Raw genomic sequence first — 26,443 nt, forward strand, 5'->3', positions numbered from 1 at the left:
GGTCATAGGGACAGAAGCACTTTAAATTCTTTTAAGCGTGTTTTTGAGACTTGACTGCTTCTATCTGGGAGTCTAGGAGTTTTCTGAGGTGGCGAATTTTCATTGGGTTAGTAAGCGGGTCAACTGATTCAATATGCAGTGCAGTTAAAGTGGTAACAGCACTTGGCACGAAGAAGCTTGTGACTGGCAGACAAGGTCTGGGTTAGCATAACTAACAAACATTTCGAGGAGGGAACAAAAGCTCGTCCTCTGTCATTTGGGTGCTATGAGACTCAGTTCTGAATCTCAAGGATAAGGTCCTTCTTCTGCCATTCCCAGGCTGGAAGGTTTCCAAAGAGAACTTGAAGGGGCTGACACCTCCAGTGAGCAGGATCCTGGGTACCATTGTTCTGTTTTCAGGCAGGCATTGTCCAACAACCGTTCACCCCAAATGTTCCTCTAGGATGGGTGATTTTAATGTCTTTATTCCTTTTTGGAGGGCTCTAAAGTCACCTCTATGGGAGAGGAGTCTAGGCATACTGTAACCTTGTACAGGTCCCAACGACCTGACCAAGCAGATCGGTCCATCCTTGTTGTCTTGTGGTTCTTGTAGTTATTAGCGACAACTAGGACAGGTATCTGCTGTCTCCTTTAGGCCTGACCCATCCAATTCGGAAAGCCAGGAGGACTGTCCCTGGATCAGTTTCTCCAGTAGGCCTGGCATCACTGCTGCTTCCACCAGGGTTTTTTGTCAACCTGCACCTCAGACTTGGCATTTGGGTAGTTCTCCTGCTTTCCATGTAAACCACGGACACAAGGGATGGGACTATCCCTCTACAGAGCAATTGCTCATGCATGACCAGGTGTGATCAACTTGCTGTTGTTGGCTGCCAAAATCCAGTAAGGATATTATTTTCTGTCTGCCAGTTTATACTGGGATATAGTAATCTTCTCCTCTGAACCCCGGTATAAGCATATCAAAAGATTCATTTGAATATCATCTGGGTCTTCCTATCCAAGCAACCAATCTTCATGGACTACTTCATGGGATGGACAGAACTAGCTGGTATCCATAGGTTGTTCATGGAGCTTGTCTTGACAGGCACAGGGAATATGCCAGAGTTTTCAGCATGCATAACACGTGATATCTGTTTCTTCTAGGCATTCGGGTGGTAGTCATCAAGGCCAAGTTATGAAGACTCCTGACGGCAACTCCTCTACTCATTTGATCGGTAAAGGTTCATAGTTGGGAGGGAGCCAGTCCAGTATCCTTCTTCAGTCCTGTTCTAACTCCTCTCTTTGGTTTGATTTCAGAGTGCAATGGATGATACTGGCAGGCTCATTGGTGCCCAGTAGTCATCTGCACTACCTGTTATAATGCAGGTGTGTGCGGTTGTTGAGTTGTTGAGCAATGCACTGAAGAAATTGTGGCAGCTTGTGTCAAAATTGTTGGAGCATTAGAGTGCAATTACTTCTTTCAGAATCATTCACACTATCTATTTGGCTGGGGAGTTCTTAATTCTAAAGGTCAGTTATCCCAAGGCTTCATCTAGCTGTTAAGTGTAGGTTACACAGTCATTGCTGATGGTACTCCAGGCCATGACCTAGCTGCACTGGAGTACCTTTCTTAATCCATTCATATATGACCCTTGTATGTGGTTTCGGATTTGGTAAGCAGCCTGGAACTCAAACGTTAGGTCGGTAGAGAGGAAGCAGAACCCAGTGTTCTCGCACTCAACTGATGATTTCAGGGAACCTCTCAAAAGTTGTAAAAAAGAAGGCCCCCGGTTCTTTTGATTCACAATACCTTTGAAGAACAGCGGGCAGTGGATGTGGTGCACATCACAGTTGGGCGACACCCTATTTCAGTTCTTTGATTATTTTCAGTTGTCCGGCAATCTTCCCCTAAAGAAGCTGAAGATCATGTGGTTCTTCAAGTGTGGGTAATGTGTTGCTCACCTTCCTAGTCAGCAAGGATGGTTTTAGCCAGATGCAGTACTTGGTGGATCAGTGTGGATCTGCTCCTTCGGCCTTTGAATTAGGTTCTTTCTTGGATTGTGTAGTAATCCTGCCATTATGTGTACCCCTGCTGAAGACACATTCTCTACTTCCCCTGAAAACTATTCTGGACTACCTATTGACTGTCCTGGCCTTGGAGGGGGGCGAGGGGGACTCCTGAGATAGCTTGTTCCTGTCATTGAAATAGGTTTCCTGAAAAGAAGCTAAGGGTGAGGACTAATTGGGAGAATAGGGTCCACCTTTACTCGGTCATGGTCTGAAATCCCACTTCTGAAAATATAGGTGACCAACAGACATAAATTGGGGATCAACAGACAACTGAAAGTCAAGGCATATGTTTCAAAAGGTTGGGTAGCCTTTTCTTAGGACCGTGGTCCTTGGTCGTACACTATCGCTCTTAGTAGGTGAGCCTTCTCTGCAGAAAACAAAGTCATTCACAGTCTTTGGGGTTTAAAGTGTCCACAAACTTCTTTCATGCTCTTGTGTAGAGTCTTTCTTGCCTTTTTCCAAAATCATCCGGATGTCTTGTTGATGCTCTTCATCTTCTTCGGGTGTCAGATTCTTAATCATTTGTTCGACCCCTGGGTATAGCCTCCTTCTCTAGGGTACCTGAACCACTCCTGATCTTGATCCTCTCTTCAGGACATTTCATTTGAATCCGCCCTCTCTCTTTATGGACCCTATCTTTGGTACCTCCACCTCCTCCCGCTGTTTATCACTTCACCCTTGCTTGAATTCCCCAGCATTTTCCCCTCCTTTTTAACTCTTTCCCTTTCCTCCTTGTTTTCTGCAACACTCCATGATTCTCCTTCACCACTACTCTCTACTTTTCCTTATCCGTTGTCTTGACTCTCCTTCACTTCAGCTTTTGGGTTTCCACCCTTCACTTTGACTTGTGACTTTCCTTTTCACCTTCATTTGTACCTCTCCCTCCTTAGATATGATATGTAATGGGTATTTTATAACATGCTTAATACCCAGAGGTTTCTAAGCACGGACCCGGGTTCGAACCTGTGTTGCTTTGTGTCGTCTTGCTTCCAAGAGGAGCATGTTGCCCCTGAGCTATCCTCCCTCTATCAACTCGCCTCTTACTTGTCCCACCTTCACCTCCGCTTTCACTTCTCCTTCCTTCACCTCTGATTCACTTCTCTCTCTTTCACATCTGCTCTAAATTCTACTTACTTCACCTATGCTCTAATTTTTCATTCATTTCATCTCTCTGCTCATGTTTCTTTCCTTCGCTTCCGCTCTCACTTCTCCCTCCTTCACCTCTACTCACTTCTCTCTCCACTTTTCCTCTTTGCCACACAGCCACGCACTATAATCTCTCTCTCTCTCTCTCTCTCTCTCTCTCTCATTCTCTCTCTCTCTCTCTCTCTCTCTCTCTCTCTCTCTCCCTTTCTCTCTCTTTCTCTCTCATCTCCATTCTCCATACATCTAGGTCCCACATGCCTTTTTGATTCCTGACCACTTTCGCACCCTTCTGGATGGCATTGGGAACACGCCATTGCTAGAGGACACTCAAGCTTTACATAGTGCACCTAGCGATTGGTAGCTTGATACAGGGCCTACATATTCAGCATGTGTTGAACTGGCTGGTGCACTGGGTCCTCGCTCTACAAACCAAGAGTTTTCTAATGTCCTCTACCATTAGAATCAAACCCTAAGGATAATAACATAGTTGAGCAGATCTTCCTCACATCAGCTACACCTTGGTCAGAAAGCCCTCCAGATTCTTGCATATGCTTCTACAGTGGCAGGTTTCTGAACTGCCAAAGCCATGACACTGGACATGCCCAGTTGAACTAAGCCACTCGGTTCAATATCCAAGCCAACAGCTGCAGCCTGGCAAGAAGCAGAGTTGAGAGAGGAGACCAGTGGAGAGGAGATGAGGAAATCGGTAGGTTTCATGCAGGGGCATATACCATCTGTAGAAGTAGACACCAAGACTTTGTCCTCATAGAGGTGCTACCACAGTCACTAATAATGAGCTTTCCTCTACACTCAGGTGGGACATGGGGAGTACCGGTAAAGCAGGGAATGCACACAGAAGGAGAGAAGGCAGTGGGGGAGAATGGGTTTCTGATATTCAGACCTGGGGGCCCTGTGATATAATACAATATCATCGGAGAAGCACATTGTCTCTGAATGCAAAGAAGTCTAGTCTCATTGTAATAAACCTCTGAGGCAGAGGGCACAAAAGAGCAATTTTTGAGGGCCAATGATGGAAGGACCCAGCTTAGGTTGTCAGCCTGGCTGTTTTCACCACCCTAGTGTAAGCATTATCCAGGTATGGGACATTCAACATCACCCAAGGCGTGATCACCTCCTGGGACTGTACCGTCGTCTGTTCCCTGCAGTTCATGTAGCATTTCCTGACTAGGTTCTCTTTGTGTATGAGCACAGCACATCCCCCGAGAAAGGGAGCCGATTTTAGAGGTGCCATTTGCATAGATGACAAGATTCTAGTTTGAGGATTGACGAGCCCAATCTACGATCCAACAACCATGAGGCTATCTCTTTAGCATTATCTGCCCCAATGGCCTCCAATGGCATCACTTGTGAGGACAAAAGGGGCAAGCGGGTCCGGGGAAACAACATTAGCAGGTTACTCCACCACAGCGTCCAATGCAGATTCATTTGAATGTTCAGCATCTCAGCAATCATCTACGAATAGTCCCATGAGGGCTTTTAGTTATTTATTTATATTTTTGCACTTTTTGCGAGGTGTGAACGTAGCACTACAGTGAGTCGAAGCACCATTCAGATAGGCAAATCATAGCGAATAAAATACTAGCATAGTTTGACAAAAAAGAGTCACATTGGGGTTCCAAATTCTGAGGAGGATGAAAGAAATGGACTTTATAAGGAATCTTGCCCATGGTGCCACAAAAACCCAAGCGAACATGCCCCCCAGCCTCTACAGCATAGGCATGCATTTGCAGCATCCCTTTTGATGAAAGCCTGCAATCTTTGTTTTAGTTTCAAATCCCAGACTAAAAGCAGAGATACTTGACTGGGCTGAGTTCCACATGGCGCCCAGAAGTTGTGTAGAATAAAGATGTCTCTTTGATGAATTCAACTGCTAAGTGAACTGAGTGAAACTCTAGCACATGGTCTGTTTATCCACTAAGGCCTGATGGAAGGCCACCTGTCCAGGTACGGATGTATCACACTATTGTTTCATGCACAATACTGGCTAGGGGAGTCAACATTTTATAGAACACTTGCATTGCTAATTTCATTCCAAACATCAGCTCTTGGAGCTAGACATTCCATAGAACCAAAGAAGAAAGGCACTCTCGCAGGGGCAATCATTGAACTTGTGGGCTTTAGGGCCTCCATCTTGAACTGCACCAAATGATAAAGCTGTTGATCTTCTGCAACTTTATGATAGGCCTAAAATAGCCTGATGGTTCTGGCACCAGACATAGGATGGAGAACAATCTCAGCTCCAATTGGTCTGGTGGAATGGGTATAGTAGCACTCTGGGCCAATAGGGAGGCAATCCCTGCTACCAACAACCCTGTCTTGACCGGATCCTTTGGCCATGGAGCCACAATGAGCCACTAGTCAGCAGGGATAGAGTCAAACTCAGATAGCTACCTAGCACAGCATCCAGAATTCAGACATCAGAAACAGCTACTTCCCAGACTGGGTAAAAACCAAGAAGGCGTTCCACCATTGGGAGCACTGGTATTTCACATGGCTGTATCTTCACACTTCCACAGATAGGAAGACTGATTCTTGGGTTTGTAGAGATTATGATCCTTGGAAGAAGAGGCATCTTTCCACCTTAGACCTCTCCTTTGCTCCCTTTTTGAGAATGGGTCCGGTAGTGTTGGAATCAGCAAGGACCTTTCTAGGAGCAGCAGGCTTAGGCTTGACCGGGAGGGCTAGACTATATTCCTCTGCAGCCATCTTCACTAATTCACCCATTCGAGAGCAAACAGCTTTTATCCCAGAAGTGGCAACACACGAAAAATATACTTCTGGGAAGCTGCCCTTTTTCAAGGTAGATACCAGAATAGGCATCCCTCCACCATTGCAGTAAACTACCATGACTCTCAGGATGTCAGATGCAAACATGCGGTCTCTTAAATAAGCGTGCACAGTACCTCTTCCACAGAGTCAATAAGGTTCTACGTTGAAATACCGAATTTCAAAATAACAAAGCTGATAAGGGCACGTTTTTTGGGTCGAATTTCGAACATGCCTTTTTTGGTTTTTTGCACTTTTAAAAAGAAATGTGGGGTGAAACCCCCACAGCCCTCCACCCCACATTCCCTTTCCTTATTGTATTCTTTTACTCCACCCCCCATCTATTTTTTGCTTACAACGTGCAAAGAAATCGAAAAATTCGATCAAAAAAACTCACCGTTTTCGGCGTTGTTATTTTGTAATTCGTTTTATGGGGGATTACTGTCAATAAGACACTGAACGTCCTTGATTGAGAGTTGAAGGCTGTGTGAATCCCAGTACACATGCCTAAAGTAGAGGCAACATGGGCCTTCTTCAGAGTAGACTCAACCTTCTTAGCCACATGGTTTATGGGGGAGGCAAAGTCCAACGAGACATAAGGGCAATTTAAAAACAGGGGAATAGAGAGTCAACCGTAAGGCATCTAGGGACCTTCTTGTCCTCCTTCTCCTCTAGAGGAAACATCTTGGCTGATGTCTAGGGATGGAGATATCCTCTGGATGTTGCTCGTGCTTCGCACTATGGATAGTACCAGAGAGTAGGGTCATGGCAGCTGTACACATCCTCTGCCTCAGTGTGAACCAGAATTGTGGAAATGGAGGTGCCAACTAGACCTACAATCGTGAGCAGGTCGGTGGTTATGTTGACAACTATCTCCCGGTGCCCATATTGGCAATTAGCGTCCCAGGCCCCATCGTGATCCTCCTCATTTGGCTGGTCCAGAGATCTGTGGCCAGGGGCTGTGACTCAGTCCAGGACACCCCTGCAGGAGCCGCAGGTGGAAGCCTTTTCCGACTGCAGCATTACCTGTATCTTCATTCATCACTTTGGGTTAGGCTCTGCCACAGGGAGCACCGGAGGTACCAGTTGTTCCGTGCTGCGGGATCTGCAATGGTGATTTGCCCCCTGTGTCTGTGCCACTCCTCCTGCAGTTGCAGGACCTCCTACTCCAGGACTGACTTATATTACACCTGGACTCCATCATTCATCCAGAGCATACAATAACAGGACTTGTTCCTCCCTTGGAGTCCAGAGCTATTCTCTGCAATGATCACGGTGCCAAACCCCCCACCCTCCCGGAACCTCCCTGCCCCCAGCCCCAGAACCTGATCTCCTGGCTTCATGAACCATTCACTTCTGGTTCAGCGCAAATCACCCCACAGGCACCAGGGGGGCAGAAAGAGCATGTGGCACACATTTCTGCACTCATAAAAGGGGCAATTAATGCTGCCTTCCAGATTCACAACAGGGATCATCTAGCAGGTAAGCACTACTCGCAATGCACGACTGATCCCAACAAGGATACAAACCCATTAGCGCATACGCCTCCCTATAGAGCTTCCCTGCAACAGGATACCTGTCCCTGGAAACAGGAAAAACATGTTTTGTTAGCAACCAGTTGCCATTTCATGGTACGTGTCAATTCAATACTGAGGACTGGGGTTAAGAGTCATGTGTATTACATGTTTGTACGGATGTTGCTGTGAGGCGCTGCAGTGATGTGGTGGTGGCTGAGTGGAATTGTGTGGGAAAGATGCATACAAGCAGTGTTGAGTGACAGTCGGCGTTAAACTGGCAGAGGTTTGGATGTGCCAGTGGCTTTGTCCCTTGCATCTGCTTTCTGAGATATAACTTACCTGTAAAGGAGAAATAAAACTGCGTTCCTTGTGTAGCTCGTCTCTGGAGTTCTTCTATGGCGCCAGGGAGGTTTTCCAAAGGATCTGTTCCTGGCCTACTTCTCGTGACACTCTACACCCCCACTTTCACTAAAGTAATCTTCCTTTGGCTTCTCCTGTTATCTATTCGCTGAAAACACCAAGGTGTCCTCCCACCTTCTCAGCCTTCAGCCCTGAGCTATCCCCGTGTGTGTGTGTGTGTGTGTGTGTGTGTGTGTGTGTGTGTGTGTGTGTGTGTGTGTGTGTGTGTGTGTGTGTGTGTGTGTGTGTGTGTGTGTGTGTGTGTGTGTGTGTGTGTGTGTGTGTGTGTGTGTGTGTGTGTGTGTGTGTGTGTGTGTGTGTGTGTGTGTGTGTGTGTGTGTGTGTGTGTGTGTGTGTGTGTGTGTGTGTGTGTGTGTGTGTGTGTGTGTGTGTGTGTGTGTGTGTGTGTGTGTGTGTGTGTGTGTGTGTGTGTGTGTGTGTGTGTGTGTGTGTGTGTGTGTGTGTGTGTGTGTGTGTGTGTGTGTGTGTGTGTGTGTGTGTGTGTGTGTGTGTGTGTGTGTGTGTGTGTGTGTGTGTGTGTGTGTGTGTGTGTGTGTGGTACTACCGACGGCTTACCGGTAATCTCGGTTTACTGTATACTGGGCTATTACAGGTGGTAGAGTAAAGCTAAATTCCCATTCCCATGTGGGATGGGAACCACTGAAGCACCGGCACCGTTAGTAACGGTGCCGGTGCTTCAATGAATTATCTGCTAGTATGGGCCTGAACTACCGGCTGGTCAGGCCTGCCAGTAGTTCACTGCCCCTACCGGCAGACTCAGAGTATGCTGTTCCGGAAAAGGTGCCGGTACACGTTATTACTGACACCTTTTTCTGCACTGGCATACTAAGCCTCATTACGAGGGCAGCGGTAACCCCCCAGTGCAACCGGCGGGTTGCCGCCAACCCCGAAACACCGTTTCCGGCACCAGACTTCCCGGTGCCACCGGGACATTACAAGTCCCAGTGGCGCGGGAAGACAGGCGTCGGATTTGGTAAGTCCCCATTCCTGTAGAGTCCCACGGGAATGGGAACTCAGAAGCACCGGCACTGTTGCTAACAGTGCCGGCGCTTCCGTGACAACCCTGCCTACTGGGGCCATTGCGCCCGGCAGGGTCAAACCTACCCGGCACAACTGCCCCTGCAGGCAGACTTGTAGTGTGGCGGCCCGGAAATAAGGGTGCTGGTAATGTTACTGGCACTCTTATTTCCGGGCCGCCACACTCGTAATGAGGCACTAAAGCTCCAATTCTCAAAGCCGAAAGTCACTTCCCTCTCATCTCTGAACGTTGCACTCATTCCTGCACTCATCCTTCTTGGGTGCGCCAAAGCAGGATAGGTCCTAGGAAAGGGTATGGACATAGACGTTCAGTCGTCGGTATGATCATTATTTGCTTTCACTGGACTGGCCAGCAGACTTGTTTCCGCGATTCTGATAGCAAACAAACTCTCACTCTCTGGAACACATGCAGTGTGAACGTCTTATGTAATGGCGGCCTCTGTATTTGCGTCTCTATGCATCGTTAGTTTGGATCTCCTTGCATTTCATTCAGCTTACCCCTCCCACCTTCCAAGTGCATAACTGAGAAAGTGACACATTTACAGGGCCTATCATGCCTCATAAAAGCTTCATAAAGCCATCTAATCTCAGCATCGGATCCAGCTATCATCCCGAAAGTGCCCAGCTTTACAGAGAAACTACATCATGTAACACAATTAGAGGTTAATAGATAATGGAGACTGCAGCCTGCCCTGACGGCAATAAACCGCAGCGGCGACAGTACTTCTCTTACTCAGAACTCAAGGAATGCAAAGAGACAATTCTGACGATGAAACTCATAAAACATCTAACTTTAAGTAATTATTACATTTTATTGCCATTGTAGAACTTAAAAGGTGGGCCTTAGAGAGTGATTTCTCTCTTGGATTGAAACGTTGCCTTGAGTGCTGGAAACTCTTCACTTCTCCCAAATTTCCCAAGAGTGCTCATCGACTTCGCCAGGGCGGCTTCCACTCAAAGGCAAACAATTCTCTTTCATGGACCCAAAAGTTACAAATTTGGGATCAATCATGAATTTCCCCAACTGCTCTCAGAACGCCACCGTTTGCGACGGCACCTCTTGCCTGCTCCCGCCAGACAATTTCAATAAGGTCTTGAACACAGTTCTGAGCACGGTGCTCACGATCATGTTGGCGCTGGTGATGTTTTCCATGGGCTGCACTGTGGATGCCAGGAAATTTTGGGGGCACATCAAAAGACCTTGGGGTATCATAGTGGGCTTCCTCTGCCAGTTTGGAATAATGCCTCTCACGGGCTTCGTGCTGTCCCTCATCTTCAACATTCACCCGATTCAAGCTGTCGTCGTGTTGATCATGGGATGCTGTCCGGGCGGAACGGGATCCAACATTCTGGCCTACTGGGTGGACGGGGACATGGACCTCAGGTAAGACAGTCTACTCAGTACAACTGGAAATATGTGCTGCAGATTGTAAGCAAAAATGCCATTCTCTATAACTGTGTAAGGGCTGACTACTAACGGAAAATCTCAAGTCAATTACAGATCATTGTTGGGATCTGGGACACCTCGTTGCAGTGGCAGTTCCGCTGCATTTTTTGCAAAAATGTTTTATAGGGGGCAAGTGGACCGTACCCCCCTCCTATTTTATCCGACCCTTCCCACACCTCTCTGCTACACTAAAACATCTAAAAATAATGAATATATATTCTCTTAATCCCAGTACCTAAGAAATGCAGCGAAAAATCCTGCAAAAAGACTGTTTCACCAAATGCGGTGGAACGGTCACTGCGGGGTGGGTGGGTGCCGATTATTAGGCAGACATTGCTATTCCGTTCATTGGCATCTCTACGAAGGGTGGTGGGTTTGACCTTGTATGATGATGCACAGCTTTGATAGGAGACAGTGTGAATTTCCGAATGGAGGGAGCTCAACATGCAATTCACAGAGATTGGCCCAAGGGCATGTCAGAGATGCTCTAGCCAGCACTGGGTTTACTCTGGTTTTAGATATTGTGAATCAGGTTTCAGGGGAGAGGAGCCAATCTGAACAGTTCAAGGCACGTAAATGGTTCTCTATATTGCCTATAGCTATATACTCAGCTAGTTGCCACATTACACCTGAAGATTGGCTGCAGTTTCTAAAAAAGATTAATTTTCCAACTTTTGAAGAACTTTTCGAAGACTTTTTTTAGAACAAGACCTCTCAAATGTAAACAGGGTTTTCTTCGAACATTATTTCGATTGGCCATTGGTGTGTGCCCTGGTCCACATACTATATAGATTATAGTGCACACACAGGGCTAGGTTCGTGAATAGAAAAATCCAGTCATGGTCTCTGGACAACAAGTAGGTGTGCATGGTGGTGGAACAGCTGCACTGCTTAGCTTGTGGAGGCGTTTCCCCGGCACATAACTGACTATCACCACTTCATAATGAAAGTGGGTCTGAGGCAATGGGCCTCATTACAAGGCTGGCGGCCGTGGAATTAACGGTGCCGATAAGGTACCGGCACCGTTCATTCCGGGCCGCCACATTACGGGTTTTCTCGCGAGTAGCGGTATGCACGTTTGGTCTAGCCAGATGTGCATACCGCCACCCGCAAGCAGACCAGGATGCTAACAACGGACCCGTCATTGACGGGTCCGTTGTTAGCATCCTCCCCATTCCCATTGAGCCCTATGGGGGCTCGCATGGGAATGGTGATGTACGGGGTCTGGGTCCCGAAGAAAGGGAATTACCGGGACCGTAAACGTCGGAATGGCCCGGTTATTCCCTTTTTTTCGGGAGCCGGACCCGGAAACGAGTTTGGAGGCAGCCATGCCACTAAGAACGGCATGGCTACCTCCAAACTCGTAATGAGGCCCAATATCTCAGACTCGCTTACATTATGAAGTGGTGATAGTCGGTGCATCCATCAACCACAATGAGGAGGTGCGAGCCGTAGTGCAGCCCCAAATATGTCGACACTGTGGGGAGCAGCTATGGGTGGTGGCATCAGTGGTGGGGAACTGCTCACTCGCAGTGTCACCGGAGTGCTGGAAAATATTTGGCCAATGGCACTTATTATTTTAACAAACGAAGCACGGACTGCTAGTCCCGCTTCCCATGTTTAATATGTCAGGAATGACTATGCCTATTCATTAGAGTTTTAGTTGATTTGTGGGACTGGCTTTCTTCTCACCAAGCAACGTGTGGCTATGGGTGTGTGCCTCGGACTTCCACCAAGCCACCGGGGTCTGGTTGAACCCCACTCTCTCCTCCAATCGCATTGATGATGCCTATTGTGAGAGGATCCTTTACCTCCAAACATGAAGACACATGCTTTTGTCATAAATACATTCTGATGGGCTCTGCTGCTCTAGCCTTGGGAGGTGGTGAACAGATCAGCTTTACACCCCTCTGTAAAATTCTGGGGGGGTATGCCCTTCGAGCGCACCATCATCCTAGGCACTGAATATCCAGATTTGCTGCCATTTGTCCAGCCATTTTTTTTAACCATTTTTCACAATGTTGACTTCATAAGTGATTTTCGAAAACACTTATGCAAGCACTGGTTTGCGTGAATTGAGTTTTTCATTTAAAGTTTGATTCATGTTTTTAAAAAAAATGAGGTTTATTTGCAAAACACATAATTAGGCTGCTATTCGAGTTGCTGCTCTTATCAATTGAGGACTTTTTACGACTTCTGCAGCACAAAAGCTGGTGGAAACGATGCCGTCGCAGAAGTGTGGCGCAAGTGCTGCACAAGCAACTTCTGCACTTGCACTTCTTGAGACATGTCTTCCACACTCTTACGGATGCCTAGGTTTTCATTGGACCCTGCCTTTAAGAGAACAGGAAACAAAGCAAGACACAATTTAAAAAAATGAACGCTTATGAGAGATAAGTGCTCATAATTAAATGTATCGGATATCATTTGTGTATGTTTTGGGCTTTCTAAAAACTCTCAATGGATCTTGCTATATGGTGGGTTGAAGAACCCACACCCCACTGCTGCAATAGCAAGGGGGGTCATTTTCCAAGTTCTTAACTCTTGTCGTTGACTCTTAAAGCAGGCGTAAAAGGTTCATGTCAGGTTTAGCACCTCTTTGAACATGCTGGGGCATGTTCAAAGTGTTCCCCATAGGCTTTGCTAACCAGAAAGACCTGCATTAACGCCAGCGCCTGCTTTTGGTCATTGCATTTATGCACAAGATTCCTGTTGAATTCATAAGCTTTTGGCACCTGCCCTAGGAACCACCGTTGAATGTCCCCTGTCATGCAGGAAACATGTAAGGCCTGATTTACAAAAAATGTGCAACATGGGAAAGTTGCATTGAACAAATGTTTATAAATCAGACCCTTACACTTCTTTGCGCTACAATGTGCAAATAATGCCTGTAGGCCTGGGTGTGCAAGGTGTTTCTTGCTTTGTATGCACCTCTGAGAGTTAACCAAGAAAATTGCAGACTGCAGAGCCCACGGTGGAGGTCTCCTCCATGCAATTTAGGCCCGGTTCATGGAATTGTCAGTGCAGTGCAAAGTCACATTGTACTGGTGCAAAGTCACTTTGCACTGCCATCAAACACCCAGATTTACAGAAAATACACTTTGCACTGTTCTGTAAATCGGGGTGCTTGTTGGCACTGCAAAGTCACTTCACTGTTCTCTAAATCAGGGTGTTCGTTGGCACTGCAAAGTCGCTGCACTGTTCTGTAAACCAGGGTGTTTGTTGACACTGCAAAGTCACTGCAATGTTCTGTAAATCGGGGTGTTTGTTGGCACATCTGCAAAGTCACTTTGCACCATTAAAAAATGACATTCCACCGCACAAAAAATTCCATAAATCAGGCCCTTAGACTGTTATGCAAATGACCCCGTAATATTTACCCGAATGTCTCAAAAACAGTTCAACTCATATTTACAAATAATTCTAGCACAGTGCTTTATTGATTCATTGATTCATGTTGTCATTTGTTTAGCGCCTTTCAGTATAATTATGGTCCCAACTTGGCGTGACTAAACTTTCAAGTTTGATCTGTTTGAGTGAATGTAAACAGTATGTTTACCCTAAGCAATGGGAGAATCTAAAAAAAACATTGTGGTGCACAAGCAATGTCTTAGGAAAGCTTTCATGAGATGTGTTACCTTGCTGGTAAAATAGAGTATGACCATTAGAACTGATGCCATAAGCAGCTGCGATGCACACCATGACATGCAATGGCCAGTATCACGTACATTGCGGTGCAACTGGGCAAAATGGCCGCTAATCAGCTAAACAGTCTGTGGGGCAGGACAAGCAGCAATGGTCAATTTTAATAAAAATTGAAGAAAAACCTGTTTGCGTCAAATATTTGGCACCAAGATAGGGTGACCAGACGTCCTGGCTTCAAGAGTTATTAGTCCTACCTTTATGTTCGTTTCCCTGTCCGGGTTCTTTTACTTTTTTAATCTGGTCACCATCCACTAATACCCCCTCCATGGCATTATGGGGTCCCAACAAAGTGTTTCTGGTCATGATGTATCCTCGCTAAAACGTTTCCAAGTGACACATGTCTTTTTAAACTTCATTCTTGATTCCAGCTCATTTCTGTGTCGCAGATTCCACTGTGAACCCCTTTGCTAAATGACATTTTGAGAACCCTTATTTGCGAGGAAAAGCTGCGACTGTGGCAACGAAGGTGAACCCTGTCTATTTCTTCACAGCATAAGCATGACGACGTGCTCCACGCTGCTGGCCATGGGCATGATGCCACTCTGCCTGTTTGTGTATACCAAGATCTGGGTCGATTCGGATTCCATCGTCATCCCCTACGACAGCATCGGTGAGTAAAATAATATACACAAGGTTTGTAGTGCAAGAGATTTCTGGGGTGAAGACAGCCAGCGCGAGATTTTGATTTTCTAATCCCAGTGTGGGGGCGGAGGGGACCACATACTAAAGTGGTGACGCTTTTGACTCTTTTGTGTGTGTTTTTGCTTTTCTCCCATGACAGTTGCGTTGTTTGCATATTACACATCACTAGGGAATGGGCGAGGCATATTGGTGGAATAGGCACTGGGCTATCGGCGGTGCAACAACACCTACATTTCCGGGGTGGAGGTGGGGGGCACTGAGAGGGGGTGTTGAAAGTGGTGATGGGAAAGACCATTTCAGAAATTGGGCGAGCACAGCTCTGAGTTTGCCGTACCGGCAAGCTTACCGGTACCGTTGTATCTGGACCGGCAAGCTCGTAATGAGGCCCTATGTTTCAATTGGAAACTGCTGTGGTCCCGGTTTTTGGTATTAGGTCTTCGTTGGAGGCAGGCAGGAATGAACACTTGAACAGAAGAAATGCTGCATTGTATAGCTTAAGATAGTGTTAGTTTGTGATAAATCAGTTATATTATGTGTTTATTTGAACAGTAACACTTAAGCAACCTTCTCCTCCAACCACTACTGAAGTTTATTGCCTGGACAGCCACTTTCAACAGTTAGTCCTACTTTTATGGTAGTTGCCCTGTCCCGGTTTTTTACTTTCGAAATCTGGTCAACCTACGCAATATGCCAGTGAGAGTAACAAAGTGATTGGATTTAAAGATACCATTCACATTTAGTTGCTTTGATAATTTGTATATCTAAAGCCCAGTTATCCAATCAGGCATCACCCTTTAAGCAAAAGCGACCACCAGGGGACCAGACGGTAGTACAGTGTGCAACCCCTCTTCCCTCTCCCACCCACCCCCATAGTGTCCTACCCTCTACCCGCCAACATCAGCTCCCCGGCCCAGTATTACACATAAGCGCGCACCACACACACGCACCTTCACAAAACATTCATTCACTCATTTAAACATAGCATTCACTCACTCCCCTATTCCCCGTACACTAGCTAATTCACACGTGCACCCAGTACCTCTCACTTAATTTTGCTGCGTTTGAGCAAATGCATTTTTCTGCACGAACACAGTAAAACCTTTTAAATCCACCTGTTTCAGGAAAGGCTTCCCTCACCTCTCTGCTTACCAAAAAGCAAGTGTGCACATCAGCCCCCACCCCACGGATGCGAGCCAACATATAACAACGGAATGTGTTCTTTCAAATCCAGGGGAGGGGGCTCATGTGCGCACTTACTTTTTGTTAAGAAGAGAGTTGGGGGAAGCCTTTAAAGCTGCACGTTTCAGGAAAGGTTCCCTCCCCTCTCTGCCTAACAAAAAGAAAGTGTGGAAGCCCTGCGTCTCAACTCACATTTCGCTGTGGGGTGGGGGAAAGGGGGACTGGAGACCGATTAGCTCCACGGCCTTGCACTACTGGAGGCTATACAGAAGGCAGTAATGGGATTACCGACTTGGCCGATCAACCCTCGTGAAATCATCTGCACACAACCTGGTAATTGCTCAGCTGTGAAATACATTTCTCAGCAAGCTTGGGTCGTTGTGTGCTACTGGAGTCAGCCTGGGCACTGCTAATCCCACCAAAACATTGCACACCAAGAAGCAGGAGAGAACATTGTCCCTCCAGAATCAGCCCTCGAATAAACCAGACTCTCCAAACCTTTGCTCTGGACACCCCGTTGCATAGGACTGCACTCTGTTTCCACTCCACATGTGTTATGTTATGTTAATGTTATGTTGAAGGTATGTATATAGCGCACCGTCACCAACGGAATTGGTCCCTATGCGCTCTGGCGGATCTGTAAACATGAAGGAGGGCGGTAGGGTTAGTCGGGAGGAGAGGAGTAGGATAGTGGGAGAAGTGGTGTGCTGTTGGCAGCTTCAGCTCGGTATACACCGAGTGCTGGGCTTTGGTGCAAGTATCGGATCGGGCGAGACCTCGTGTGCTGTGGGTGCTGTTTATGTGTTTTTGCTGTGGTGTGGTAAAGTGCGTGCGGAATGCTAGGAGAGAAATGGTTGCATGACTTTTGTGTGGGTTAAGTATGCAGAGAGTCGAGGGTTGGGTTAGTGGGGTCTGTATCCTGATGCCAGGTTTGATGTCAGGTACTTTTGGTTCAGTTCGGGCTGTATCCCTGTGGGTGGGGTTGTTGCTGGTTCCTTATGGGCCGTCTCGCTGTGGTGGTTCTGCACTGATCCAGCTTTATCGTAGTGAGTATTGTAAGGAGTGCCTACCATCTCCTCCTGTGTTCACTATGATGGACTGGAATCTGTGCCCCTGTGGCTTCTCTCTTCATTAGGCTGTACCGGACTTTGTGTCCCTGTGACTCGTGTCTTCACTTTGCTGTACTGGACTCCTGTGGTCACTTGTTTGCTGGATCCTGCTAAAGCCACACAGATCAGATAATTGGTGACGGCGGAGAGCACAGGGAATGAGATTTTCGTCTGCGCATTCGTCTGCAGTCAGACTTGTTGGTACCACAACGCCCTGTGGGCTGGTGGATAAACACCACAGGAAATTATGGCACCATGAATGGGCTCCCACCCTTGAAAGATAGCCTACTCATTAAGTCCCTTTTGTGCAGTACCTACGAATCTGGTGACAGCCGACTGACTGCATGGGTTGTCCAACTTCAGGCCTCGAGGGACAGAAACCTGTCGGATTTTCAGGATACCACTCACTAATATTTATGAAATAAATGCATAAACCTGGAGGCCTGGAGTTGGACAACCCGGGCTAGAGGGACAACCTACTGCATTTTACTACACTGGATTTTGTTGGGGGTTGGGTGACAGGCGAACAGTAGAATAGGGGTCGGTTGTTTGAGAGGGATAAAATGAGGGGTTAGAACGCAGCTATGCAGGACTAGCCCTCCATAAAAAAACAGCTATGGTAAAATGCAGCGTGCCTGTTTGAAAATCTTTCCCACGCTTAGGAGCGCCGAGGGGGCCGGCAGCGGCCAGTTCTGCAGTGTTCGGCTGCTGGTTTGCAAAGCGGAGGGGGAGAAGGCAGAGTCCTCGCCGGCTCGCCTGCCTGACCCGACATACCCCTGTGGCTTCATTTAACATTTAAGTGGCGAGGGGCTAGCTGTTAAGCTTAGTGGGGCCATCCCTCATTACCTACTCCCCCCCCCCTTTGGGGTCTAAGTCATCATGCAATGGTTACACATACCCTAATAATCCCAAGGACACGTGGTGCATATTTGGAAACACAAGATCACATTTATTAGAGTCATACAACATTTTGGGGGCACTGCCAGCCCTAAGTAAAGTCACATCTCCTTCCATTTCTAAGGAAGCGCGTTGGTTCATCGGGCTTGTCATTATTTTATAGTTCCCAGGGACACTTGTCACTTCCGGTTTGCAGAGTAGCGGACGTCTCCACTTCTGAGTACTGTCAAGCAGTAATTCTTCAGGACCACTGAATCTCGTTGACGAGGAATCTCAACTGTCCATAAAGGACTCACTGCCCGTTGTCCAAATGTGGCTCGAGTTCGGCCACCGGGAAACCGCCCACAGCTGAAACCGCAGCATCAAACTCCTCCCCAGCTAGGATCGCCCCATAACTCCACCACGAATTTGGGGTTGGACACCCCGCCACCCCCAAAATCTTACCAACCTTATCTACCTGTATCTACACTCCCCGTCTCTCATGAGCATATCCGGCCCAATTCAGAGCTGCAAACACAACCCTGAGAAATCTTTTGCCTAATGCTGTCTGACTGCCAGGTCAGTAATTCCCATAAGCTTTGTATGGATCACTCATGTGGCTGTTCTTGTGAGGACGGCCCACCTCTGGTGTCTGGCCACCGGGTCAGGACTCCCTCAACACTGGCCACAGGGTTTCGGGACAATATACTCACCATCCACCCTTTCGGGTGTCCATTCCGCATGGTGAAAAGCCTGATAACAATTATTCGGTCATAACAAGTTCATGTTTTTGGTCCGGCGTGTACCCACCAGGCTTGTATTGTGTTATTTTAACATTCTTATGGCTGTATGCAAAGTACTTCACCCAGGCTTTGCTTGTCCTACTGTATTTCCTACTCCCAATTGTAAGCTTGTCCCTCCCTTCTTGGTGCTGAGCCTGTAACCCATGGGAGTACCCCACACCTTACAAACATCAGGGCTTTTCTGCAGTGCCCATGGCCTGGGAGACACCAGTCAGTGGTGGTTATATTCCAGCGTAGCAGGGCACCCAGGGGTATCACCTTTCTGCCAAAGTCTTGCACCTAGCACATATTCACTTACTATTACCCTACCAATGTAGTCGGTAGTAATTTATCTGCTTCAGAAAAATTGAGGGGCTTAGTCGACCACGGCCGCATATCAACCTGCAACGTGCAGTTCCAAAGCCTAAATCGCTGCAGTGACCGCTCAACCCCCAGAGCTATCCCAGCTCTTTAAACCAGATGATGACATTTTAGGGCTGTCTTTTCAAGCTTTCCGATCGCCAATGGAGCCCTTCATTCGTGAGCTTTTAATATTATTTACACAGTATGCCCTCAGTAATGTCATTGGTACAGCGAAAAGTTCTCCAGCTGGCCACTGTGTATTTTCCTTGCACAATAAATATACTACCAGCCACAGTTTGCAAGGGCCGGCGCCAGGCTTTTGTACCTTATTTATCAGCTGCCCACCACGATAGCTGGTGTTCCAATCCTTTGGCCGTCACATGCTGTCTCTGCTTCCATTTCCCAAGCATCCCTGTATCCTGTACTAATACCTATTGCAAGGTCCTGGGCCAACCGAGGCTCCGGTAACCGTGTATACCTTCCACTGCAGGGTCCCTGACCTGGGGCTAAGACAATATTGCTAAATTACCAATGCACTTAAACTATCTGTCCAATCTTACCTTGTAATTAAAAACAGGTGGACCCGGGGTCCCTCGACCTTGTGGTACCTGCTGTGGGAGGGTACACCCCCCTGGATAGGTGATCCTCTACTAAATGTATTTGGTACGGTTTCACTTCGTTAGAACTGCAGGTGTTCTGGCAGGGGTGGGGGGATGTCAGCGGTATCCAGTTAAAATGGGCAAAAAAAAAATTTGAATGCAAAAATGTTGAAAAAAAATAATGCCGACATTTTTTTTCCAAATGTTTTTTTATTTATGTTTTTTGGGGTTTAGCTAATAAAAATACATTGGACATTTTTTTAAAAATGGGGGTTGGGCGTCGGTGGGCGGGGGTCCCTCCGGGCGGGGGTCCCTCCCCCATTAAAAATAAATAAATATTCTTTTCCGGCATTTTTTTCCGACATTATTGCATTCGAAAATATTTCATTCGACATATTAACTATAAACCGATGTGAGCATGCATGGTCTGTGTACCTTCAGGTATTGTATTGTGTTTTTATATGGTTAATTTGCCTGACTGCACTCATAATAAACCACCTTTATTTCTTATGGTTGTGTTTGTCTTGCACCTTTGCATTACAAGTTCTTTGTACTTTCCTGCAGCCCTCTCTCCCTCCTAAGAAAACCCTGGCTGCTCTCTCTATTGTGCCAAATCTTCAGGTGGAACATCCTTATCCTAAGAGTGGGGGTTTGTACCATCCCTGTGCAGTATTTACTAAGCCATTAGTTGGCCTTTTGAAACTGTCCCGGCACTGAAAATGCCATAATATCCCTCAAGTGGCCCAGGTATCCATAGTATCATGCACTATTGAAGGCTTGTTGATCAACTGGTAACAATGTTCGTGCTTACCACCTTTGGACCCCTAATTGTACATAAAAACCTTAATTGTAAATTGTCAGTGCCCTCAAGCTATCCATCCAGTCTTACCACTGAGCCTGTGCCTCGTGGGAGTATCCCACCTTACCACAATTCTGGCTACTTCTGCAGTGCTCATGGAAATACTTCTGAGAACAACCTGAGGCATTCCTCGTCATCCTCAGATATTTCTGTTTCCTAGGACAACACAAAAAACATTAGTCATTTAAGATTGAGCCCTATAGTATCATAACAATTCCCCCCAGTTGGCCCCATCAGTGATGATGGACCCTGCGGTGGGTCAGTAATTTTCATTTCCATTATTCTTTCGTTCCTACCACCTAACCAACCCTATGATGGGGGGGTGTTCTAAATGGCAAATGCTGAAAGTCTGGCAACCACCATAAGGAACAGACAACCTATAAATTACTAGCAGCATTGGTCAGCAAAATGTCACCCGGGATATATATGGAGGGAGGGGCCCAGGGTGCAATCTCTTTCCATTAATTTGGTGTTTTCTGGGGCGTTAGCCCTGCTCAGACCCTTCACACCCCAGCCCCAATCTTTCTACTGGAAGATCTACATACACCACGCCAGCGTAACCAGCCTGGGAATGTGTGTGCGCGGAAAAAATGCAAAGCATGACATTTCTTTCTCCATGAACACCCTTCCTACCTGTTTAAATTCAAGGGGCCCTAAATCCTTCCTTGTGTGGCCGCTCCTCTGATGCAGCGCTGCCAATAGGTCAAGCCCTCACAATGCCGGGCGCACCCACATATAACAGTGCGCGTACCTGCGCCTCCCATGCAATTACCTTTAAACCATACCCCATTGGTTTCTCCTTCGTTTGAGTGTCCATTTGTCAGATGTACTTAATTAATGCAACTGTGGTGTGTAAAGTCTGTTGCCCAAACACATCTAAGTTGATAGGGGGTGCAACTCCTGCCATTACCTGCTATGTTCACTCAGCATGCCTTGCCTTATTTGATATTCATAAAATAAAATAAAATACCCTTAATGGAAGTACTCCTAAATGCGACAATACCCAAAGGGACGGGGAAAGCCAGGCTACCGATCTTAGTAGGCCTTCTGTTATTATGATCGTGCAAGTGTGACAGCGCAAAATTGCAGGTGGTCGGAAGTGGGTAATTATCTTTACGGTTGTTATAATAATCAGGAGACACTTCTTTCCTCTTGAGTGTCTCATAAAAAACTCTTCAACCGAGTCCCCCAAAGGCACCTCACCACTAACGTCCAAATCCCGTGACTGACCTGCCAAATGATCCTTTCTCTTCTCAAGATACACTTGTCCGGTGTTTGGCATATAAAACAATCCATTATTCGACAAAGTCACATAATAAAGCATTCTTATCCTCACCCACTTGGGACTTCGACACCTTGTCTAGCAACCTTTTGTCTGGCACCTTATGAATACCCAATAGTAAATAAGTACGTATTGTTTCTTTATAGTGCTAGAGTACAGCACATTACATAGGACATATTTACTTGCACTACTATTACTACCCAATCAAATTGGTACTTATTTCTTGACCCAAGGAAAAAGGCCTTACCGGGATGGAACCTGTGAACTGCTGGTCAAGCATAGATCAGTGCCAATAGCATTTAGCGTACTGGCTATATCAATTTATATTTAAACGTGCTGTTGTGCCGCAACCAATGCTGAGCTACACACTTTAAATCGGTGGGCCAAACCGCACGGTTGCTTTTCCCATGCAGCCTGTAAACTTATCTTAAACTGCGGCTTTACTCCTGCAACGCTATGAAAATGGGCAAGAGCGTTACTCCCAAAGGGTGTTTACCTTGAGCATGCAATTGCCATCCATTTTCATCACAATCCAATAGAAAGAAACTCTCACTCTTAGACTTACTGCTTGTAACTTTGAAACATCCTTATAAATGGAGCGACCCTGCATGCAATTTCCAAATCTCCCTTTACAAATGACAATCTCTCTCTCTCTCTCTCTCTCTCATTCTCTCCATCTCTCGCTCTCTCTTTCTCTGTTTCTCTCTCTTGCTGTTTCTCTCTCTCTCTCCTAGATGCTCACAAGGCCTAGTAGGCCCCCCTCTATCTTTCAATGTTGTATCTGATTTCATTTCCATGTTCCCTCCCTGCTGCCCTGTGGGAGCTTTGAAACTCAGTTTACTTGCTGTATAAGCGCCTGTCACGCTGTCCTCTCATTCTGTCCCTTTTTCGCAAACATCTAGGTCAGACAATAGGACAGGCAACACTCACAATACACCAGTTACCCCAGTCAGGTTTCCACTCCATGTCCCTCACAGTGGAAGGTTGTCATGTGAGCGGGTTTACCCCAAGGGCCACACATGCAGACTCAGGGGTTCTCTGTTCCTTCATTGGCGTCTGCCCTGGCGTCTGCAAGAGGGAGCTCGCAGACGCCGGCTACAGGACGCTGCTCGCAGAAAGTCAAGTCCGCGATCATGGAGACCACGCTCACGTGTCGCGTCTGCGGGTCACGTGACGCGTCGCGGATCAGGTGACGCTGAAGCTTCCGCTATTTAAGCGCTGAACTTCCGCACGTCCGCGCTTCACAGCTGTTCTTTGGAGGACTCTGTACAGCGTTTGGATACCTTGTGTTTTCACGGCTTCTTGACTCTTGGATTGTTTTTTGGATTTGCTTTTGCTCACGTCTTTGGCTCTGTTTGCTGGATCATCTCCAACTCGGAACGCCTTTTGGACTATCTTGGATTACCATGAATTGGACTTGGCATTGTCTCTTCACTGCATTACGTTATCAAGTACTTTGGATTTTGGTCCTTTTGTTTCATCAAGTTACAGGAGGGCAAGTTGGGTTTTAACCCAGCCTACAGTTCTTCTCCCTACTGTCATCGGGGAAACCAGCTCACGTGCCCATCCATGGAATTACCAACTATCTTAGGTTCTGGGTTTCCTCACCCATCAGTTTAGGTAAGCCCTGTTCTTTATTCTGCCTGTTTGCTTGTACTGTGCTCGGTTGATTGCTAATAAAGATTTTCTTTACAGCTGCCTTGGGTTTCAACATTTCCCGTGGATCCGAGCTGCAAGAACTACCCACCTGTGGCCTCAATGATCGCATAGGGAGTAATCTTGTATTCTCTCTCTGTGGTACTTGGGGACAGAGGTTTCAATACTCTTCACGACAATCAAGCAACCTGACAGACTGTGAAGCCATTCTTTGTCGTGCAGAGTATGCAGGGTGCCGCGGATGACCCCATGACAGCTATGATTCAAGCGATCACAGTACTAAGAGCGGACATGGCTGCAGCCACCACAGCCCTTCATCAATGTTTAGATGCTATTCAGAGTACCCGCAACCCATTACCTGCAGATGCAGAGTTCGGGGACACGGCATCACCTGCCCCAGTTCCCCATGCCCCAGGCCCAACCACTCCTGCTCCCGTGATTCTCCCACTCCTTTTCCATTGGCTGCACCTGAATGATTCCAGGGGGATCCCACCAAGTACCGCACATTTATAAATCAGTGCAAGTTACACTTCCTGTGTCGACCTACCTCCTTCCCCGATCCTACTTCTAAGGCCGCCTTTCTGTTATCACATTTATCTGGAACAGCCGCTGCCTGGGCCAGCCCACTTCTTGAGAATAATAACCCAGCATTATACGATTTTGACCTCCTGGTCACAGAAATGTCCTGTGTCTTTGACACCCGCCACAAAGCTCAGTCCAGGGATCTAGAACTATTAGAATTACATCAAGGCAGGGGAACACTCATTGAATATATTACAAAATTCAACCAACTGTCAGCTGAGACTTCATGGCCTGAGAGCAAGAGGGCTGTGGTATTCTACAAGGGTCTGAACAATGCTATGAAGGACGCATTATCAGTAGTCCCTTCCTTGCCCACAGCGTTCCCCAATTTAGTAGATCTGGCTCTCCAGGTTGATGCCAGGCGCTCAGAACGGAAAGCTGAAGCTGGGTTTTCTGGTTCTACCCCTTCTACAGGTTCCTCTCATTCTGAGTCTGTTTCTGAACCTATGCAAGTGGGAGGTCTACGTAGTCCTTTAACTTCCACGGAAAGGGGGCGCAGGAGGGTGGTCAATGCTTGCTATTATTGTGGGTTGATTGGTCACTTTGTGAAAGAATGTCCACGTCGCACCAAAGGCTAAAGCTCAGGGTTTTCGGGCAGCTCGACCATAGACCCGGGGGTGGGTACGAGCGCTATAAGTCACTCCCCGGACCAGGTACCTGCGTTTGGCACCATCAGACCCTTGATGGTACATGCATTGTTACAACCCAGTATTGAGGTCTCACATTCAGTAACTGTCATCATCGATTCTGGTGCCACTGGCAATTATATCGATATCAATATGGCCCATACACTTAATCTCCCTCTTATCGCCAAGACCCGACCAGAACCCGTACAGACCATAGATGGGAGTTTATTAGTCTCTGGCCCAGTTAAACAACAGACAGCACCTCTTACTTTAGTCATACAAACTAACCACAAAGAAACCATTAGCTTTGACTTGATCTCCATGCCTCAATATGGCCTTATTTTAGGCCTCCCTTGGTTGCGTCTGCATAACCCTTTGATCAATTGGAAGACTGGTTCTGTGTTCTTTGAGTCAGAAGTTTGCCAGGAGTTTTGCCTTACTACACCTTCTACTGAGAGCACTCCAGCCCAACTTCTCAGTACTGTTTCACAACTCACTTTGCAACCTTCTCTCGTTACCTTGGCAGACACACACATTGTTGGTCTTGTAGCTGAGGCAATTCCGGAGCCTTATCGAGACTACCTGGATGTCTTTGATAAGGGATCATCAGAAATCCTTCCACCTCATAGGTTGTACGATTGCCCTATTGAATTACTACCAGATTCTGTAATCCCAAAGGGTCGTATATATTCGCTATCTCCCACTGAGGAACAAGCCTTGAAAACTTACATTCAAGAGTCCCTACGTAAGGGTCACATACGTCCATCTTCATCTCCAGCAGCCAGCCCTATCTTCTTTGTCCCAAAGAAGGAGGGAGACCTTTGCCCATGTGTTGACTACCGACGTGTAAATGCCATCACTAAAAAGGACAGGTATCCTATTCCTCTCATCACGCCCCTATTTGATCGCCTCACGCATGCTTCAGTATACACTAAGTTGGATCTCAGAGGTGCGTATAATCTAGTACGTGTGAGAAAGGGTGATGAGTGGAAAACGGCCTTTTGCACTCGTTACGGATTATATGAATATTTGGTCATGCCTTTCGGCCTTTGCAATGCGCCTGCTACATTCCAGCGCTTCATGAATGAAATATTTAGTGATATTCTGGATGTATTTATGGTCGTCTACCTGGATGACATTCTCATTTTTTCACGTTCTCAAGAGGAACACATCAGACACGTAAGGGAGGTACTAAAACGCTTATGCATGTTCTCCCTTTTTGCGAAACCCGAAAAATGTCAATTCCACACTGACAACATTGAATTTTTAGGGTTTCACATCACTCCTGATGGTCTCACTATGAACCATGCCAAAGTCAAAGCGGTTTTGGAGTGGCCGACTCCCACCAACCTTAAAGCATTACAGTCTTTTTTGGGTTTTGCTAACTACTATAGAAGATTCATTTCTGGATTTTCTTCCATAGCAGCACCTCTTACTCTTTTGACCAGTCCTCTAGTTCCATTTAATTGGTCCAACGATCAACAACTTGCATTTGATACCCTAAAAGCTGCATTTACCACTGCTCCTGTCCTCCAACACCCTGACAGTGATCTCCCTTTTATAGTTGAGGCGGACGCGTCCTCGTTCGCCTTAGGGGCAATACTGTCTCAAGAATGTGTCTCTACTGGACGCTTGCATCCAGTCACCTTTCATTCCCGGATGTTTACACCCACAGAGTGTCACTATACAGTGACCGAAAAAGAACTTCTGGCTGTCAAAGAGGCTTTCCAAGTATGGCGTCACCATCTCCTGGGTGCAAAACATCAGGTGACGGTCTTCTCG

The 26,443-nt window shown here is 46.9% G+C and overlaps 1 protein-coding gene across 1 annotated transcript in view; it reads left to right on the plus strand.

The window, feature by feature from the left end:
- Positions 1-9,610: 9,610 nt before the first annotated feature.
- SLC10A2 (solute carrier family 10 member 2) overlaps positions 9,611-26,443 on the plus strand; it is a 54,605-nt gene continuing 37,772 nt past the window's right edge. Inside the window, exons 1-2 of the mRNA XM_069640079.1 lie at positions 9,611-10,338; positions 14,598-14,716. Coding sequence (XP_069496180.1) covers positions 9,932-10,338; positions 14,598-14,716 — 526 coding nt within the window. The 5' untranslated portion in view covers positions 9,611-9,931. The remainder of the gene's footprint in view (positions 10,339-14,597; positions 14,717-26,443) is intronic.

This window comes from Ambystoma mexicanum, chromosome 7q (assembly GCF_040938575.1).
Source record: "Ambystoma mexicanum isolate Mex_15411 chromosome 7q, UKY_AmexF1_1, whole genome shotgun sequence".
Taxonomy (NCBI): domain Eukaryota; kingdom Metazoa; phylum Chordata; class Amphibia; order Caudata; family Ambystomatidae; genus Ambystoma; species Ambystoma mexicanum.